Source organism: Triturus cristatus, chromosome 1_2 (genome assembly GCF_964204655.1).
Source record: "Triturus cristatus chromosome 1_2, aTriCri1.1, whole genome shotgun sequence".
Lineage (NCBI taxonomy): Eukaryota > Metazoa > Chordata > Amphibia > Caudata > Salamandridae > Triturus > Triturus cristatus.
Window position 1 is genome coordinate 222,428,810 of NC_140580.1, and position 15,842 is coordinate 222,444,651.

The window sequence follows — 15,842 nt, forward strand, 5'->3', positions numbered from 1 at the left end:
CAACACAAATGGAAAGTTTTTCAATGGGAGTGGTTGCGAGCTGCCGTGACCACTTGCATTGAGAAATCCGATCGCCCACATTGTGAAATCTTGCCAGGAGGTTGATTTACCTCGCTCGCCAACTAGACCGTGGCGAGCGCGAGCAAGGAAAAATCTCGCTAGAAGGTACATTTTCCTCGTTCGCCAACTTGACGTTGACTAGCTCAAGCAAGGAATAAACTCCACTCCACGGAGCTGAGTTTTTGGGAACGCCACGTGCTCCGTGAAGCATGGAAAACTCTGCAAACAGAGAGGAGTTCAACACCCAGGGTTACTCAAATCCCTGTGGGAAAATGCATGGGGGTATTGAGTGTTAAGGGTGTTTTAAGGTTTAGGAGTGGGTAAGGGTATTGGTCATAAGGGTGTTGAACAGTTTACCTTCCTTCGGTAAGTATGTGGTAAGTATGTATCTGGTAGAGACACAGTCTAGCAGCAGTTTCCTTAACTTAGAATCTTCCCCAGGCGTCAGACTGGATGCGGAAAACATTTCCCCCAGCAGTACCTCAGCACGCCGGGATGGGTGGTGGTAGTGGGGGGGGGTTCTTCTTTTCCATACCAACGCAGATCTGGGAGAAGCCGTTCCTCTGGCCTGTTTTGTTTTCAGGCCTTCACGATGCCTTTTCGCGTCTGGAACAGTGTGCCGATGGCTGCGGGCTTCAAGTCGTGTGCGTTTTGTTCGCGGCAGATGTCGGCGACGGATCCACACGAGATCTGGATGTGGTGCTTGAGCGAGCACCATGATTCCGTCGAGTGCGATGCCTGCCGGCAGCTGAAGCCGAAGTCCATGCGGGAACTGATGAAATTGATGTCTGCCCCGTTGTCCCGGTCGGAATCCTCGCGGCGCTGGCTTCCGTCTCCAGCAGAAGGATCCAAACGGCACAGTTCTTCCTCCCACGTCGAGGGTCCTGTTCGGGGCAGGTCCCAGAGTTGTTCCCGTGAATGTAGCTCGCCTGCCTCAGGTAAGCACCGGAAGAAGTCACGGAGGTCATCGACCTCACACAAGCATGACGCCAGGGCCTGCTGCTCCCGGTCTTCACCGGACACAGGCCCTCAGGAGTCGGCCCCCGCCTACCCACCGTTTCCTGGTGCTGGGGCAACTCGGACCCAGATGGAGGCCTTTTCCAGGGCTCTGCAGGCCATCTTTGGGTCACCCCCTCTCCCTGGCATGCCTTCGGCACCAACAGAGTGCCTTGACTCTGGTTCTGGGGTCGCTGCTACGTCAGGACACGACCCGAAGAGGCATCCCACTAGGACGTACAGTCCTCCTGATACGTCTTTGTACAGTCCTGTGGGATTCCCTGCATCGTCGCTGGATGCGGCTGCAGCGTGGAGCTCACCTCCCAGTCGACATCGTTCCTTCCCGCAGGCTCCTGCCTTTGTGGATGTCAAGTCAACGCCGGTCCGACACCGGGCCAACGAGTCCTCTTCAGGGGTCGTCGACGTTGTTCAGACGCCGTTGCGACGTCTCGCCGTGCCCCCCCTAAGAGGCAACGGCAGTGGAAATGAAGGGCATGACAAACAAAGGCTAGTTTGCAACCACAGGATGGAACTGTATGAAATACATTCTGTAACCACAGGATGTAACTGTAAAGGACCACAAGACTGGAAAAGAATGACTGGTGTAGCAGTTCAGGCAGGACTATTCATTCCGGCTGGTCTCTGTCTAGAGTGGAACAGTGGGTGAAAAATAAGGCAGAAATACTTAAATGAATTTCATCAATAGGCGATCACTCTGGCTGCATTGTGTACTTCATCACTTTGTTTCTCATTTTCTGATGTTCAATGGCAGCACATAGAGCCCAACATCTTTCGCTAAGCTGGCAAACAATCTTTTTGGATCTAAAGAGTTTACAACTTGAACGTTTAAATTGGTTTGTGCTCTCATGGCAACAGGGGAGCAGACCTTAAAATGGTGAGAGTCTACGACATTGCTGGGACGCAATGGACAAAAAAGGCCTTGGAAGGCATAGACATAGAAATTGGTAGGTAAGCAAACAAACCGTGGAATCAGCAGTCTATGAATTGCAACTTATCCCGTCTTCCGATGCTCCCATGAATCACTGACACTAATTGTTTTGGCAGTGTCTGATTTTGCCTTGTTGTGCAATATCTATAAGAAGCCAGCCAAGCAGTTTCAACCAGATGGTGGACCCGTTCCACCCCCCCCCCCCCCATTATACCTTGAAGTCTGTATCTTGTCATTATTTGCACGCTCATGACCAAAACAAAGTCTTAGAAGAAAAAACAAAGAAAGACAAATTGCAGCACTCTGAATCCAACACTAGAAGGTGGAAGAATGCACAGTATGCAATCTACAACAATAGGTTCTAGAGACTAGGTCAAACCCCTCTTTTTGCCAGTCTGACAAAAGCAATTAATAGTCCTGCACTGAGTTTAAAAGCATTAATAAAGTTCCGAAACCCAACAATATATTAAAGTCACTATAAGTTGGCCTTGGACACTGCTAAGAGGATCAACCTTGTTAAGCATTAAAATATAAGTATTTTCAATACTCTATTTCCATACCAAATTTGGCGAAATAATTGATGAGTGTGTCAGTCTCACAATTCCGATACAGATCAGCCAGTTGAGTACAGCAGTTCAGGGAGAGGTTGTGGATACGAAGTCGACGTTGCCCTCCACAACTTGTGTATAGCACAGCACACTGCATGGGAAAAAGAAGGCAACAAACAGGATAGAAGGTCAGAGATCTTGATATGTAAACGGCTGGTATTAATATCATTACATAAATTGCAACACCAACTGTTGACATGTTACACCAACATTTTGCAGGGCTGTCAAGGGATGAGTCGCAACAGTAGGAAGGAAAGATAGTGTGGCCTCTAAAAGCAACAGACTATGGACTGAAACAACCTGTTTCCTGTATTTTTACACAAGATGTGACTGAAAAACATGCACTGCTGTTACTGGTGCTAAATTCATAATAAGAATGCGTGGCTTCTAACAGCAAGTTCTATATAATATGTTTTAGCGTTTAGTATTATTTCTCCTTTGTTTTTCAAATAGAGAATCATGTGGTAGAAAAACATTTAAAGTGAACTGTGAAACACAAATTATTATAATAGGTTGCTAGCAAAAAAATGTGGTGAGGCAGGAAAGCAACAAAGCTATCATTGAGCTATTTCGAACTAGCAGTAAAAAGGGGGGCTCTGGATATGGAGAATTACCAGGCCTTTTCATTATTTTTCCCTGATAGGTGCACTTGTCTAGGCCACCTTGTGTCAGGTGATGGGAGATTTGGGCAGGACAAAGTTCTGGCTCTACCACAACCACAGTGAACTGTGGCTCCTACAGCTGGGCTGTATTGCTTTCTTTTCTTAATTTGTTTATTGAGATTACAAGTTTAGAGGCTCAATAAATAGCACAAAACAATAGGAATTATAAAGTAATAAAAATTACAGATACACATGATATAGCATTATACTGCTCTATTAAATTCCAACTAATCATAAATTTCTACTAGTCAGACTACACCCAGTGCACACTGGATCTATGGTTATCGCTATGGAAGAGTGGGTGTTTCTGGAATCCATGGTACACAGAAGTGGCAGCCCTGGTGACACTGACCTAACACGTCAGCAAATAAAGGGCACTCTTATAGAGGTTGATGTTCTCTTAAGAGATTCCAGATATCTTGGTCCATGAAAGACTGACAAAATGTGGTGTAGAATGTGACCTGCTCAATCCTCTCCTCTTTAGTCCTTCCTCTGGCACACATCATCAGCCTTGGCTCTTGGTGTGCCTGGCTCCTCCTCAACAGTCATTACTCCTAAACAGTCACACCTTCTCATTAAACAGCACAAAACAATAGGAAATATAAAGTAATTAACATTACAAATTGATACCTGTGTTATAGCATTATACTTCTCCGTTAACGTCTAACTCATCATTTATTTCCACTAGTCAGACTACATCCAGTATACACTGGATTTATGGTTATCGCTGTGGCAGAGCAAAGACAAGAGAGGGAGCCTAACTTTTAGATCATGAATAGGAAAATATTGTAGGCTCACTTGTAAGACCCATAGTCTTCTTATAGATAAAGCAGTGTTCACTACGTTTGTGGGCCGGAGGTATCATACACAGTGTTTTGTGCCCAATCGGATGATTCAGTTCAGAGCCTCAAAAATGGTCCCCATATCTCTTCAAACCTAGTTAACTTGTCTTCCGGTTTATAGATAAGAAGCTCATGGGAGGCCATTATGGCCAGACCTTCAAGCCATTCATCCAGACTGGAGGGGAAGGGGCAGACTTATAGTGCCTAAGAAAGCATAATTTTGCCACTGCCAGTCAAAAGAGTTGTAGGAAGCTGAGTTTCTGCTGCAGTAGCCCCCCCCCAATTTTTGCCAGATTTCTGATGCACTTTGACTTGATGTGCTTTGGGGCCCTGCCAATCCGGTTCCCAGGGCCTGTGTTCTTTTCCCAAACCGTACCTTTGTATCCTCAATTGGCACCTCTCTGGTCACATGTACGTCCCTTGTGAAAGGTACCATGGGTACCAAGAGCACTGTGACCAGGGAAGGCCTCCAAGGGCTGCAACACATATTGTGCCACCCTTAGAGGTTCCGTACCTTAACACGTACACTGCCATTGCAAGCTGCGTGTTTCGGTGCAGAGAAAAGTAAAGAGTTGACATGGCACACATACCTGTGTGTCATGCCTGCAACCCACTGCCTATGGTATAGGTAAGATTCCACTGGTGATGGTGCAGTTGCATGAACACTGTACCCATACAATGTCCAAGTCCATTCTTAGACATTGTAAGTGCAGTAAAGCCATAAAAAGAGTATATGGTCTGGGAGTTTGTCATTACGAACTCAACAGCACCATAATGGCTTTACTGAATTCTGGAAAGTTTGGTAGCAGACGTCTTAGCATAATAAATCCACACTGATGCAAGTGTGGGATTTATTATACAATGCACTCAGAGGGCATCTTAGAGATGCGCCCTGAAAAACGACCAGCCTCTGGTGGGTTCCCCGACTAGTTAACACCAGCCTGCCAACACGAGACATGTTTCTGGGCCCCTGGAGTGGGAGCCATTGCTCTCTAAGCCCAGGAACAAAACCTTTCATGGGCGGAGGTGATCTCATCTCCGCCACGTCCTGAAGAGCCATCTGAGGTAGGGGAGCCACAAAGGCGTTGCCACCTTTGTAACACAACCAACAGCCTCTTGTGATATCAGGAGCAGGCCCCTTTCATGTCTCTCCTCTTTTTCAGCAGGAAGATAGGCGGGAACAATTAGACCAGCCCAGAAGGTGTGCCCACCTCTGCCAACCCCACCACTCAGGTGGCGGAAGCAAAGTGAAGCCCACTTGTCAGTGCCCGCTATCTTGTAGATGGCAAGCACTCTCCAAACAGTGTTAGGGATTGTGCCCACTCCCCCACGTAGGGTAAGCAGACCAATGGAGTAGGCACCCTAAGGTCACCTCGAGATCCCTAAAAACGCCCCTTAAATAAGGATTTAGGGGGCAGCCCTGAACCAAGAAGACAGATTCACCCAACTTATGAAGAAAAAGGATTAAAGAAGACGCCCAGCAGAGGAGACTGCAGAGAACTGACTTGGCCCCAGCCCTACCGGCCCGTCTGCAGTTTTCAGAGATCCTGCGACAAAAACCGCCTTGCACAGCAGCCAGGGACCTCAAGAACCCCTGGGAGGACTGACTGCCTTCAACAAAGTTCGGATCTCCTGTGAACAGCAGCTCTGTTAAAAAGTAACACTAAAGAAAGACTGAGCCTTTTGAGGACAAAGAAACCCTATGCCTGGAACCACCGCCGCACCCGATGCCTACGGCCAGAGTACGAGTTGCCCACAAGTCCCAGCGAGGTCCCCCAGCACTCCAGAGTCCGAGTCTACCATGGGTTGTCCCCTCCAGGACTCCCAGATGTCATCTGCAGCCTCTGCACGGAGCCCCCCCCCCCGCGAGTGGCCTAGTAAGGTGAAATCCGAACTCAAAAGACACCCCTGCATCCAGCCGCCCTACGCCCTGGAGAAGAGGACCTGAGGTGCATCTACATCCCCGCGCCCTTTAACATATGTGCCCAGCTGTTGGTTCCTCCCAGAAGACTTCCAGGACCGAGCCTGCAGCCAAAATCCAAAACCCGCAACTCTCATTGAAAACAACAGGGCATCCAACGCCAAAACAGCTGCCTGCACACAGCCACCCCTGTGCGGCTGTGGGTGAGCTTTGTGTGCTAACTTGAATCACCCTTTGTCCTGAGTTTATGTCCAGGAGCTTTGCTCCCACAACCTTGTGGCCGCTCGTGAGCAGCCACCAACCGGAGGCCCCCTATCCCTCATTGGATAACATTGGGCCTAAGCACTCTGCACCCGGCCGCCCTAAAGTCGCTAAGGGTGCTTTGTGAATGCATTTATGGTGAGGGAAACCTCGTTCTAACCATAGAATACCAACTCCCAAAACGAAGTACTTACTTTTAAACCGATAACTTAATTTCCTCCCAAAAGACTGCATTGACTGCTTTTCTATGAAAAATTATCCAAGTGTGGAGTTGGAGAATTGTGTGAAACATAAGAAACTGTATATTTACCAAAACTGATTTACTCACCTTTTATTTAGGAAATGTCTGAGTTTGATATCTGGCATATCACACTAAATAGAAAAATTAACTTAAAAAGTAATCTGAAAAGTAACTTATAAAGTAATCAATAGTAACTGAAAAGTAATTCCAACTGTTTTATGAACAAGTGACTTGCATGCAACCAATCCAATTGCATTCAATTTCATTCAAACTGTATTTAACTGCATTATTCTTAGAAAGTACTATTACATACCTATACCAGGCTTGGTTTGGTTCTAGAAATAAAATACAACTAAATAATTTTTGTATACAAACAAATTGGTCTGAGTTCAGTCTTTGAGTGTGTGACATCATTTCTTGCCCGAGTGTGTACAATAAATGCTTAACACTACCCTCTGATAAAGCCTTAATGCTCGCCCACACTTCCACAGGTAAAGTTGTAGTAAAGTGTAGAACCAGTTCACGCCGTCTTTGGTGTTCGAACAAATAAGGTTTTCTTGGGTATAGAAAACAATAGGTATATAAATCTAGAGTTGAGTTCAATCTCGTCTTTGGATGTCTGTGCTTGGCAGGGACTTGCCTTATCTCTCTTCAAACGCGTCACATTTCTCAGGGTGCTCAAAGGAATGTATGACAAGAAAAAGAACAATGTTACAACAAACAAATGATGGACGGAATGCTGACAATGCAGACATTCTCCCCCAGTCAAGAGATCTGGGTTAAATCCATTGTTCTTTTGCCCACTACACCACCCCAGTTTAGACATGGCCATATGCAAATCAGTCTTGACCCTGTGCCTCATGGGAACAGTCCAGCCCGAACTGCCAAGCCATGTCTTCCCTGGACCGGAATCAAGCATCCTAGGACCGGTTTCTGGCTATCAGCCGTCATCAGCCAGGATAGCTTGACTCCAGTGGCGTAGTGAGCACGGGTCCCACGTCTGGGAATACCCATCCCACTTAGGGCGAAAAGCGTTACAACAAACAAATGATGGACGGAATGCTGACAATGCAGACATTCTCCCCCAGTCAAGAGATCTGGGTTAAATCCATCGTTCTTTTGCCCACTACACCACCCCAGTTTAGACATGGCCATATGCAAATCAGTCTTGACCCTGTGCCTCATGGGAACAGTCCAGCCCGAACTGCCAAGCCATGTCTTCCCTGGACCGGAATCAAGCATCCTAGGACCGGTTTCTGGCTATCAGCCGTCATCAGCCAGGATAGCTTGACTCCAGTGGCGTAGTGAGCACGGGTCCCACGTCTGGGAATACCCATCCCACTTAGGGCGAAAAGCGTTACAACAAACAAATGATGGACGGAATGCTGACAATGCAGACATTCTCCCCCAGTCAAGAGATCTGGGTTAAATCCATCGTTCTTTTGCCCACTACACCACCCCAGTTTAGACATGGCCATATGCAAATCAGTCTTGACCCTGTGCCTCATGGGAACAGTCCAGCCCGAACTGCCAAGCCATGTCTTCCCTGGACCGGAATCAAGCATCCTAGGACCGGTTTCTGGCTATCAGCCGTCATCAGCCAGGATAGCTTGACTCCAGTGGCGTAGTGAGCACGGGTCCCACGTCTGGGAATACCCATCCCACTTAGGGCGAAAAGCGGTACAACAAACAAATGATGGACGGAATGCTGACAATGCAGACATTCTCCCCCAGTCAAGAGATCTGGGTTAAATCCATCGTTATTTTGCCCACTACACCACCCCAGTTTAGACATGGCAATATGCAAATCAGTCTTGACCCTGTGCCTCATGGGAACAGTCCAGCCCGAACTGCCAAGCCACGTCTTCCCTGGACCGGAATCAAGCATCCTAGGACCGGTTTCTGGCTATCAGCCGTCATCAGCCAGGATAGCTTGACTCCAGTGGCGTAGTGAGCACGGGACCCACGTCTGGGCATACCCATCTCACTTAGGGCGAAAAGCGTTACAACAAACAAATGATAGCCAGAAACCGGTCCTAGGATGCTTGATTCCGGTCCAGGGAAGACATGGCTTGGCAGTTCGGACTGGACTGTTCCCATGAGGCACAGGGTCAAGACTGATTTGCATATGGTCATGTCTGAACTGGGGTGGGGTAGTGGGCAAAATAACGATGGATTTAACCCAGATCTCTTGACTGGGGGAGAATGTCTGCATTGTCAGCATTCCGTCCATCATTTGTTTGTTGTAAAGAAAAAGAACAATAACAATAACAAAAACAAGGAATTAACAGAGTCGTTCCTTTAGGTGATGTTCAACCATGTGCCACCTTGACCTGGGCAGATAATTATTTCACAGTGGGGGGAGTTTTGTGGTGGAGGAGAGGTTCTGTGAGAACACTATCCAAACACACATGCACCGCCAAAATTCGTTATGTGCCGTCACTCCCTGGTGCCCCACTAAAAGTTCCTGGTATTCTCTGGTACTTGCCTTTGACCATGACCCATGCCCTGGGTCATGGTGTTGGAATCTGCGGCGTCTAACGCACTGCTCGGTTCGCTGGCACTTCTCTGGTTGATGGAGTCGCTGCTGCGCAGTAGAACGACTCTCCTCCAAGGTCCTCAGCTTTGGTCTCTGTGGTACACTCCTGTACCCCCATGGCTTATTCCAGATGTCGACAGAAAGTTCTCTTGGTCGCTTGTCTTCCGATGCCACGGTCGTCTTCCCCAACTCCCAACTGTTCGAGTCTTCCTCCTTCTCTGCGTTCTCTCCATAGCTGCCCTTGCATGCTTTCTGGTTCGAACGCTGCTCCTCCTTCTCGCGCTCCCTTTGATCAAAAAGGGGGCGTGGTCTCTTGTCTGTTCTAGGAAAGGCAGGAGTGCTTTTCATTTCTTGGGCTCGGCTGGGAATGTTGCATTACTGACCTTTTTCACAAAGTTTTTATCTACTTTTACCACTGCCTACCTTTGGGGATCCCCTGGACATTATACCTTACTTTGGTATATTATATACAGAGCCAGCTTCCTACAAGAGTCCAATCACCTCTTCTTGTTCATGCCTTCAATGTCGTTCGTGTCAAGGAGAAGAGCAATTTCTGTGGAGTGTGTTATATGTAGGTCACTTACTTTCTGCAGTTTAAGTCAAATTTGGTCCCAGTAAGGTTGTAGTGTCAGGCAGGACCACAAAATGTGTGCCATATAAGCAGTAGAATACATGCATCTCCAACACTGAACATTGGGTGGCATTGCCCAATGAAATTTATGTGGGGACCAGTGTCAATGATGAGGATCTTAAACTGAATTTCAGCTGGCCTCACGTAGGCCCCATCAGGGTAATGCATAAGTTGTGCCCATTCATCATCAGTGTAAGACTTTTCAAAGAAGGGTTGTCATGTGTTGAGTAAAAGTCTCAGACATGGTTTGGAGTACAGAGCGTCTTTAAGTGTTTCACGCCAACTTTTTGTATGCCTGGCTTTCTGGTCACACTGACATAATACGTCAGTAGAGACAGAGCACTCTGAGCGGTTCATGCTCTTTTAAGAGAATCTAGCTATCATAGCCCATGTTAGATTGACAAAAACGGGGTCTAGAATGTGACCTGCTGTGTGCTTTCCTCTTTAGTCCTTCCTATGGCACACATCAGCAGCACTGGGTCTCGTTGCACCTGACTCCTCCTCAACAGTCACTTCTCCTAGAAGGTGACACTTCCTGCAGGTCTGGCAAGGTCCTGTCCACATTTATTAGGCCAGCTTGCTTCTAGGTGCTTCAGGTCAAAATAACAGCTTCTTCCAGCAAGGCAAGACTTAGGTGTTGTCATCACTATGGAAACTGGTCAGAAAGTCGTCAGGTTCTGGTTGCACAGCAGTCCTCTGTGTACTCTGCAGAGCACTCATAGCACTGGTCATAGAAAACTTCAAACTAGAATGACAAGTAGGTCCCACATTAAAAGCAGCCAGGAGATGTGCATCCACTATTTGCATTTTCAGAACCAGCTTGGGGTGGTTCTCCTTTCAAGTGTTCTTTTCAGAATACTCCCCAGACACAATCTTTATGTAGAGTCATGCTGCTCACAGTAGGGTAGTCTCCACCCTGGAGCACCCACAAAGGCAGCACAAAGAGGTTCAAGCTTTCTGCGCCTTTCTGTCATCAGACACACTGAAGATGAATCATGGAAAAGACAAAAGGCTAGCCTCATCTAAGGGGTCCCAATCTCCTTTAACACCAGAGTCTACATTCCTATCCTTCACCCCACCATCTACCAATTGGCAGTGCTAAGGAAGACTAATCAGCAGCCCCTATCAGCAAAAGAGCGAACCAAATGAATAAAGGAGTCTTGTCTCCTCTATTTAGGAATGTCATCAATACACTTCCCCTGTCTGGGAAAACATCAAATCCCATCTTGTGCACAAAGCCAGGATAGGGACATCCAAAATGGACCTCAAAGACCTCAATTACTGCTCACTTACACATACACACAATGCATGCACCATGCAGGCCACAAACATACAGAACATAAACTTGATTCTCCCATTATGAACTCCACGTCACCCCTGACTCAAATACCCAGTGAGGCAGGCACGGAGACCCAGACCGAGGTCACTGATTGACAGGTCACAGGTGGGGTAGCACGTAGCCGGCAGACAAACATGCAAACACGAAATACGAGATTGATCCCACAGATAGGTGCAGCAACACCACAATGACCCAGGGAGATTGGCCCCAATAAAACACACATGGCCGTGCAGGTACGCATGTTCCCAAAATAACAAAATCAGATGGTACAAGATTTAGGAACACAGCCAATCAGGACAGCACACGCAGTAATCACGCACTCCCCATGCTGAACATCTGGACGCCTTACCCACTGACCGCATTGTGTCCTCTCAAGGTCGCCTTGATTCCTCATCAAATACATTAATTTATGGCTCAAAAGACAACTAGTCACATTCCTTAGCAAAAAAAAGATTTTATGGCACTCAATGAATTGTATAAAACCAAGTCCGGATCGATTGTACATTGAGACAGTCCTCTGACCCTACGCCTGTAACGGTTGTCCCAGTCGCACTGTTTAATTAAATAAACTTTTCCTGTTTTGCCAAATGCCTCGTGTTTCTTTCAAGGTATTTTATGTTTAAGCAACATTTTGGCGGGAAAGATTATAGCTGATTGGTAACTCGAACCAGACTGCAGCCAAATGAAGGAAACCCCACCCAGACCGAGTCACATTTGAGTATCAAGGAAGGCGAGCAGACACCGCAATTGATTAACAGCTCTGCTGAATCTGTGGAGCGGCTTTCTATCCTTAAGCAGCTTTCTATCCTTAAGCAGCCCTCACAGAGGGTAAGGGACTACATCGGAATTGTAGTAAAGTGTGAGGCATAAGGCAAACTAAGGAGAAGCATAGAAAGATAACCTGAGTGCCCTGCCACTGACAGAGAAATCTGGCATATTATCTATTTTATATGTCTTAGCTGAGCAGTCGTAAGGCAGCCTCGGAGGCGATTCTGCAGAAGTCGCCTTTTTACGAGAGTCAGTACACTAGGAAAGGTGAATATTTATGTGAATATTTATTGCATAGCCATTTATGGCTCTCAGGATGCTATTTTTGCGGTAAAACGATCCTGATTGAGGTGACAACTCCGAACAATCATATTTGTTTTTAGTCAAAAAAGGTTTTAGTACCATCGGTTTCTTTACACCGTTGACATCTGAAAGAAGTGAGAGGTGTTTGTTGCTTGGACCACTGCGCTGGGAGTGATAGAGATGGTATGCTTGGCCCCTGGGTGCAATACAGGGTCCGATTAGGACTATTAGGGAAAAAGATTAGGACCTGGGCGATTAGGTGTAACTTGTGATTGGCCAAGAGTGGCCCTTTTTTCTGCAAACTATTGTTATCTTTGTCCAGAAGCCGATACTGACAGACTATCAGGCTCACTTAGTCCCATGCAGAATAGCATGCACTAGGAGTGGGCTAAGGAATTTTTTACAAAGTCAGAATTTCTTTCCGGTCAGTTTTTTAGGAGTTGGTTGCTCGGACTGCTGGGCGTGATGAACAAGTTACTTACCTTTGGTAACGATATATCTGTAAGAAACATTAGTTAGTTAGATTCCTTACCTTAGAATATCCCCAGGCATCAGGCTGGATCCGGAAAGATTTGTCAGCAATACCCTTGGGCGTCGCTAGGCGTTGTCTGCGGCTCCACGTCCGTCGTCGGCGTCGTGATCGCCGGGATGACGTCGGAGTACTTAGACGCCGCCCTCACGCGCTGACGTCAGTTCTTGTACATAGCTTTCCACGCCAGGAACGCAGAGCCATGCAAGAGACCGACACTGGTGCCATGAATCTAGGGCCCGGAAAGGGATGACCTTAACCCTAGATGTCAGTTCGCAGAACGGGGAGGATGGGTGGGGCGGTAAGGAATCTAACTAACTAATGTTTCTTACAGATATATTGTTACTGAAGGTAAGTAACTTGTTCATCTGAAAGAAACACGTTAGTTAGATTCCTTACCTTAGAATAGATACCCCAGCAATACCAACCCCGGTGGTGGGTCTGCGAACCAAGATCACAACAGGAAGTCCTGGAGAACAGAACGGCCAAAGAAGCAGTCTCTCCGGACTTGGCTTTCCAGGCAGTAATGCTTGGAAAAGGTGTGCAGCGAGGCCCACGTTGCTGCCTGACAAATGTCCTGCAGAGGAACTCCACGTCCCAGGGCAGTAGTAGCCGCTGTGGCCCGAGTGGAATGGGCCCTCAGCCCCACAGGAGGTTCCTTCTTAGCCAAGGAATAACAGGCCTTAATGCACAGAACGACCCACCGAGAGATGGTCCGCTTGTGCACTGCCCGCCCCTTCTTAGCGCCCACGTAGCCAACGAAGAGTTGGAAGTCCACCCGGAACTGTTTTGTGCGCTCCAGATAGAAAGAGAGCGCATGTTTTGGGTCCAGACAGTGGAGCCTCTCTTCCTCTTTCGAGGGGTGCGGAGGCGGAAAGAAGGTGGGCAATGTAACAGACTGGCAGATGTGAAAGGCAGTCACCACCTTAGGGAGAAAGGAAGGACGAGTCCTGAGAACAACCTTGTCCGGATGGACAGAGAGGAAAGGAGGCTTAGAAGAAAGAGCCTGGAGCTCACTCACCCGTCTGGCCGAGGTGATGGCAACCAGGAAAGCAGTCTTAAGAGTCAGAAGACGAAGAGGACTATTATGAAGAGGCTCAAAAGGTAGGTTATCACCAGGTTCAAGTCCCACAGGCATTATGAAAGGGACAGGAGGAAACATATGAGTAATGCCTTTAAAGAATCTAGAAACAACAGGGGACTTGAAAAGAGAAGGCTGATCAGGAAGCCGTAAGAAAGCAGAAACAGCTGAAAGATATCCCTTGAGAGTGCCCAGAGCAGAGCCCTGCTGGGCTAGGGAAAGAAGAAAGAGGAGAACTTCTGAAAGATGGGCGGAAAGGGGATCCACAGCCTTTGCTGTGCACCATGCCACAAATTTGTTCCACCTGCAGGCGTATACCGTTTTAGTGGAGGGACGCCTGGCTGCCAGAATGACATCACAGACTTCAGGAGGCAAGTCAAATGGCATCAACTGCCGCCGCTCAATCTCCACGCATGGAGGTGGAGGCTGGACGGGTTCGGGTGGAGGACCGTTCCCTGCTTTTGCGACAGAAGGTCCTCCTGAAGAGGCAGTCGAATCGGGGGAATCGATGGACAGACTGAGTAGCTCGGGATACCAGTATCTTCGTGCTCAATCCAGAGCCACAAGGATGACTTGAGCCCGGTCGCGCCTGATCTTCTTCAGCACTCTGGGCAGAAGTGGTATAGGCGGAAAGGTGTACAACCGACCGCAACTCCACTCGCGACGAAAAGCGTCTCAGAGGGAGTGCCGCCTTGGAAATTCCAACGCGCATAACTGATGACATTGCACGTTCACTTCGGTGGCGAATAGAACTAACCAAGGCTCTCCCCACTGCTGAAAGAGGCCTTGCGCCACATCCGAGTTCAGACGCCATTCGTGATCCATCATGCACTGGCGGCTGAGTTCGTCCGCTCTGGCGTTCAGAGAGCCCGCCAGGTGTTGAAACACCAGGGTGAAGCCCTGATGTTCCAGCCATGTCCAGAGGCTCAGAGCCTCCTGACAAAGGGTCCACGACCGCACCCTACCCTGTTTGTTGCAATACCACATGGGGGTGGTGTTGTCCGTGAACACCTGCACTACACTTCCCCGAACAGAGGGAAGGAATGCCTTCAGTGCAAGCCGGATCGCCTGCAGCTCCAATAGGTTGATATGGAGCCGGGACTCCGCCGGAGACCAGAGGCCTCTGATCTCCGCCTCTCCCATGTGCCCCCCCATCCCAGGAGAACCAGAAAGTAGTGGGAATAACAACCCCGACCTACTTCTGGCCCAGGAACGCGCTCGATGAGGTTAGTCCTCAAGGTCACTGCAGGGAGCTCCAGATGAAGGGCTTCGGCAGCCCTGCGCAGCACCACAGAATAGGTAGCACCCTCCTCCGTAGCCACGGAGGGATGAGAGATAACGCCAATGTCAGGGGAGGTGTCAAGACCACTGGCACCCCCCAGCTCTTCTGCCCAGTCCTGACTTAACTGGCACTCCTGTGCCAGAGGGTCCTCAGACCCCTTCCAGTCGTCCCCATCATCCGACTCCTGGTAGACAGGCTGAAAGGTTGGAGCCGGGCGGTAGATGAATGTCATCAATCTGCGCCGGGCGGCGCTGCTCCGACGCCGGGCCCGGACCGGGACTGAACCTGGGGACGATGTCATCCAAAGACGGCGCCGAGGACGGCACCGAAGGGGTCGTAAGGTCAACTGGCGTCGACTGGGATCCAGGCCTGGATCCCACGGGGGCCTGCGGCATCGGGACCGAAGTCGACGACGGATCGCTAGGCCTCCCAGTCGGACCTGCGGGGCCCGAAGGCGCGCCGGCAGGCCTCAACGGCGGAGCAAGACTCCTCATGGCCACGAGGAAGTCTCGGATCTCCGTCAGGGTCGCATCAGGCCCAGGGACCAGAGGGTATGGGGCCGGATGCGACTCCTGCGGCTCCGACGGAGCCGCGCGTGTGGTGCCACCCGAACCCTCAGCCGAGTCGCGCGACCGGCGAGGGGAGTCAGAAGAGCGATGTCGCCTCTTCGACTTCTTGTTGCTGTGCCTCGACTTACCGGAGCCGACTGCCGGATCTCAAGCAGCTTGTGGGACCACTCCCGCCTAGCCTTCGAGGTCATGGCCCGGCAGTCGAGGCACGACTCTGCATCATGGTCGGCCCCAAGGCAGTAGAGACACAGGCGGTGGTGA

General features: G+C 49.0%; 1 protein-coding gene across 10 annotated transcripts in view; it reads right to left on the bottom strand.

Moving 5' to 3' along the window:
- Positions 1-15,842, bottom strand: part of SEC24C (SEC24 homolog C, COPII component) — a 1,178,749-nt gene that overhangs the window by 378,596 nt on the left and 784,311 nt on the right. For all 10 annotated transcript variants that reach the window (XM_085603503.1, XM_085603507.1, XM_085603502.1 and 7 more), the window contains one exon: positions 2,566-2,704. In XM_085603503.1, the coding sequence (XP_085459629.1) occupies positions 2,566-2,704 (139 nt within the window). The remainder of the gene's footprint in view (positions 1-2,565; positions 2,705-15,842) is intronic.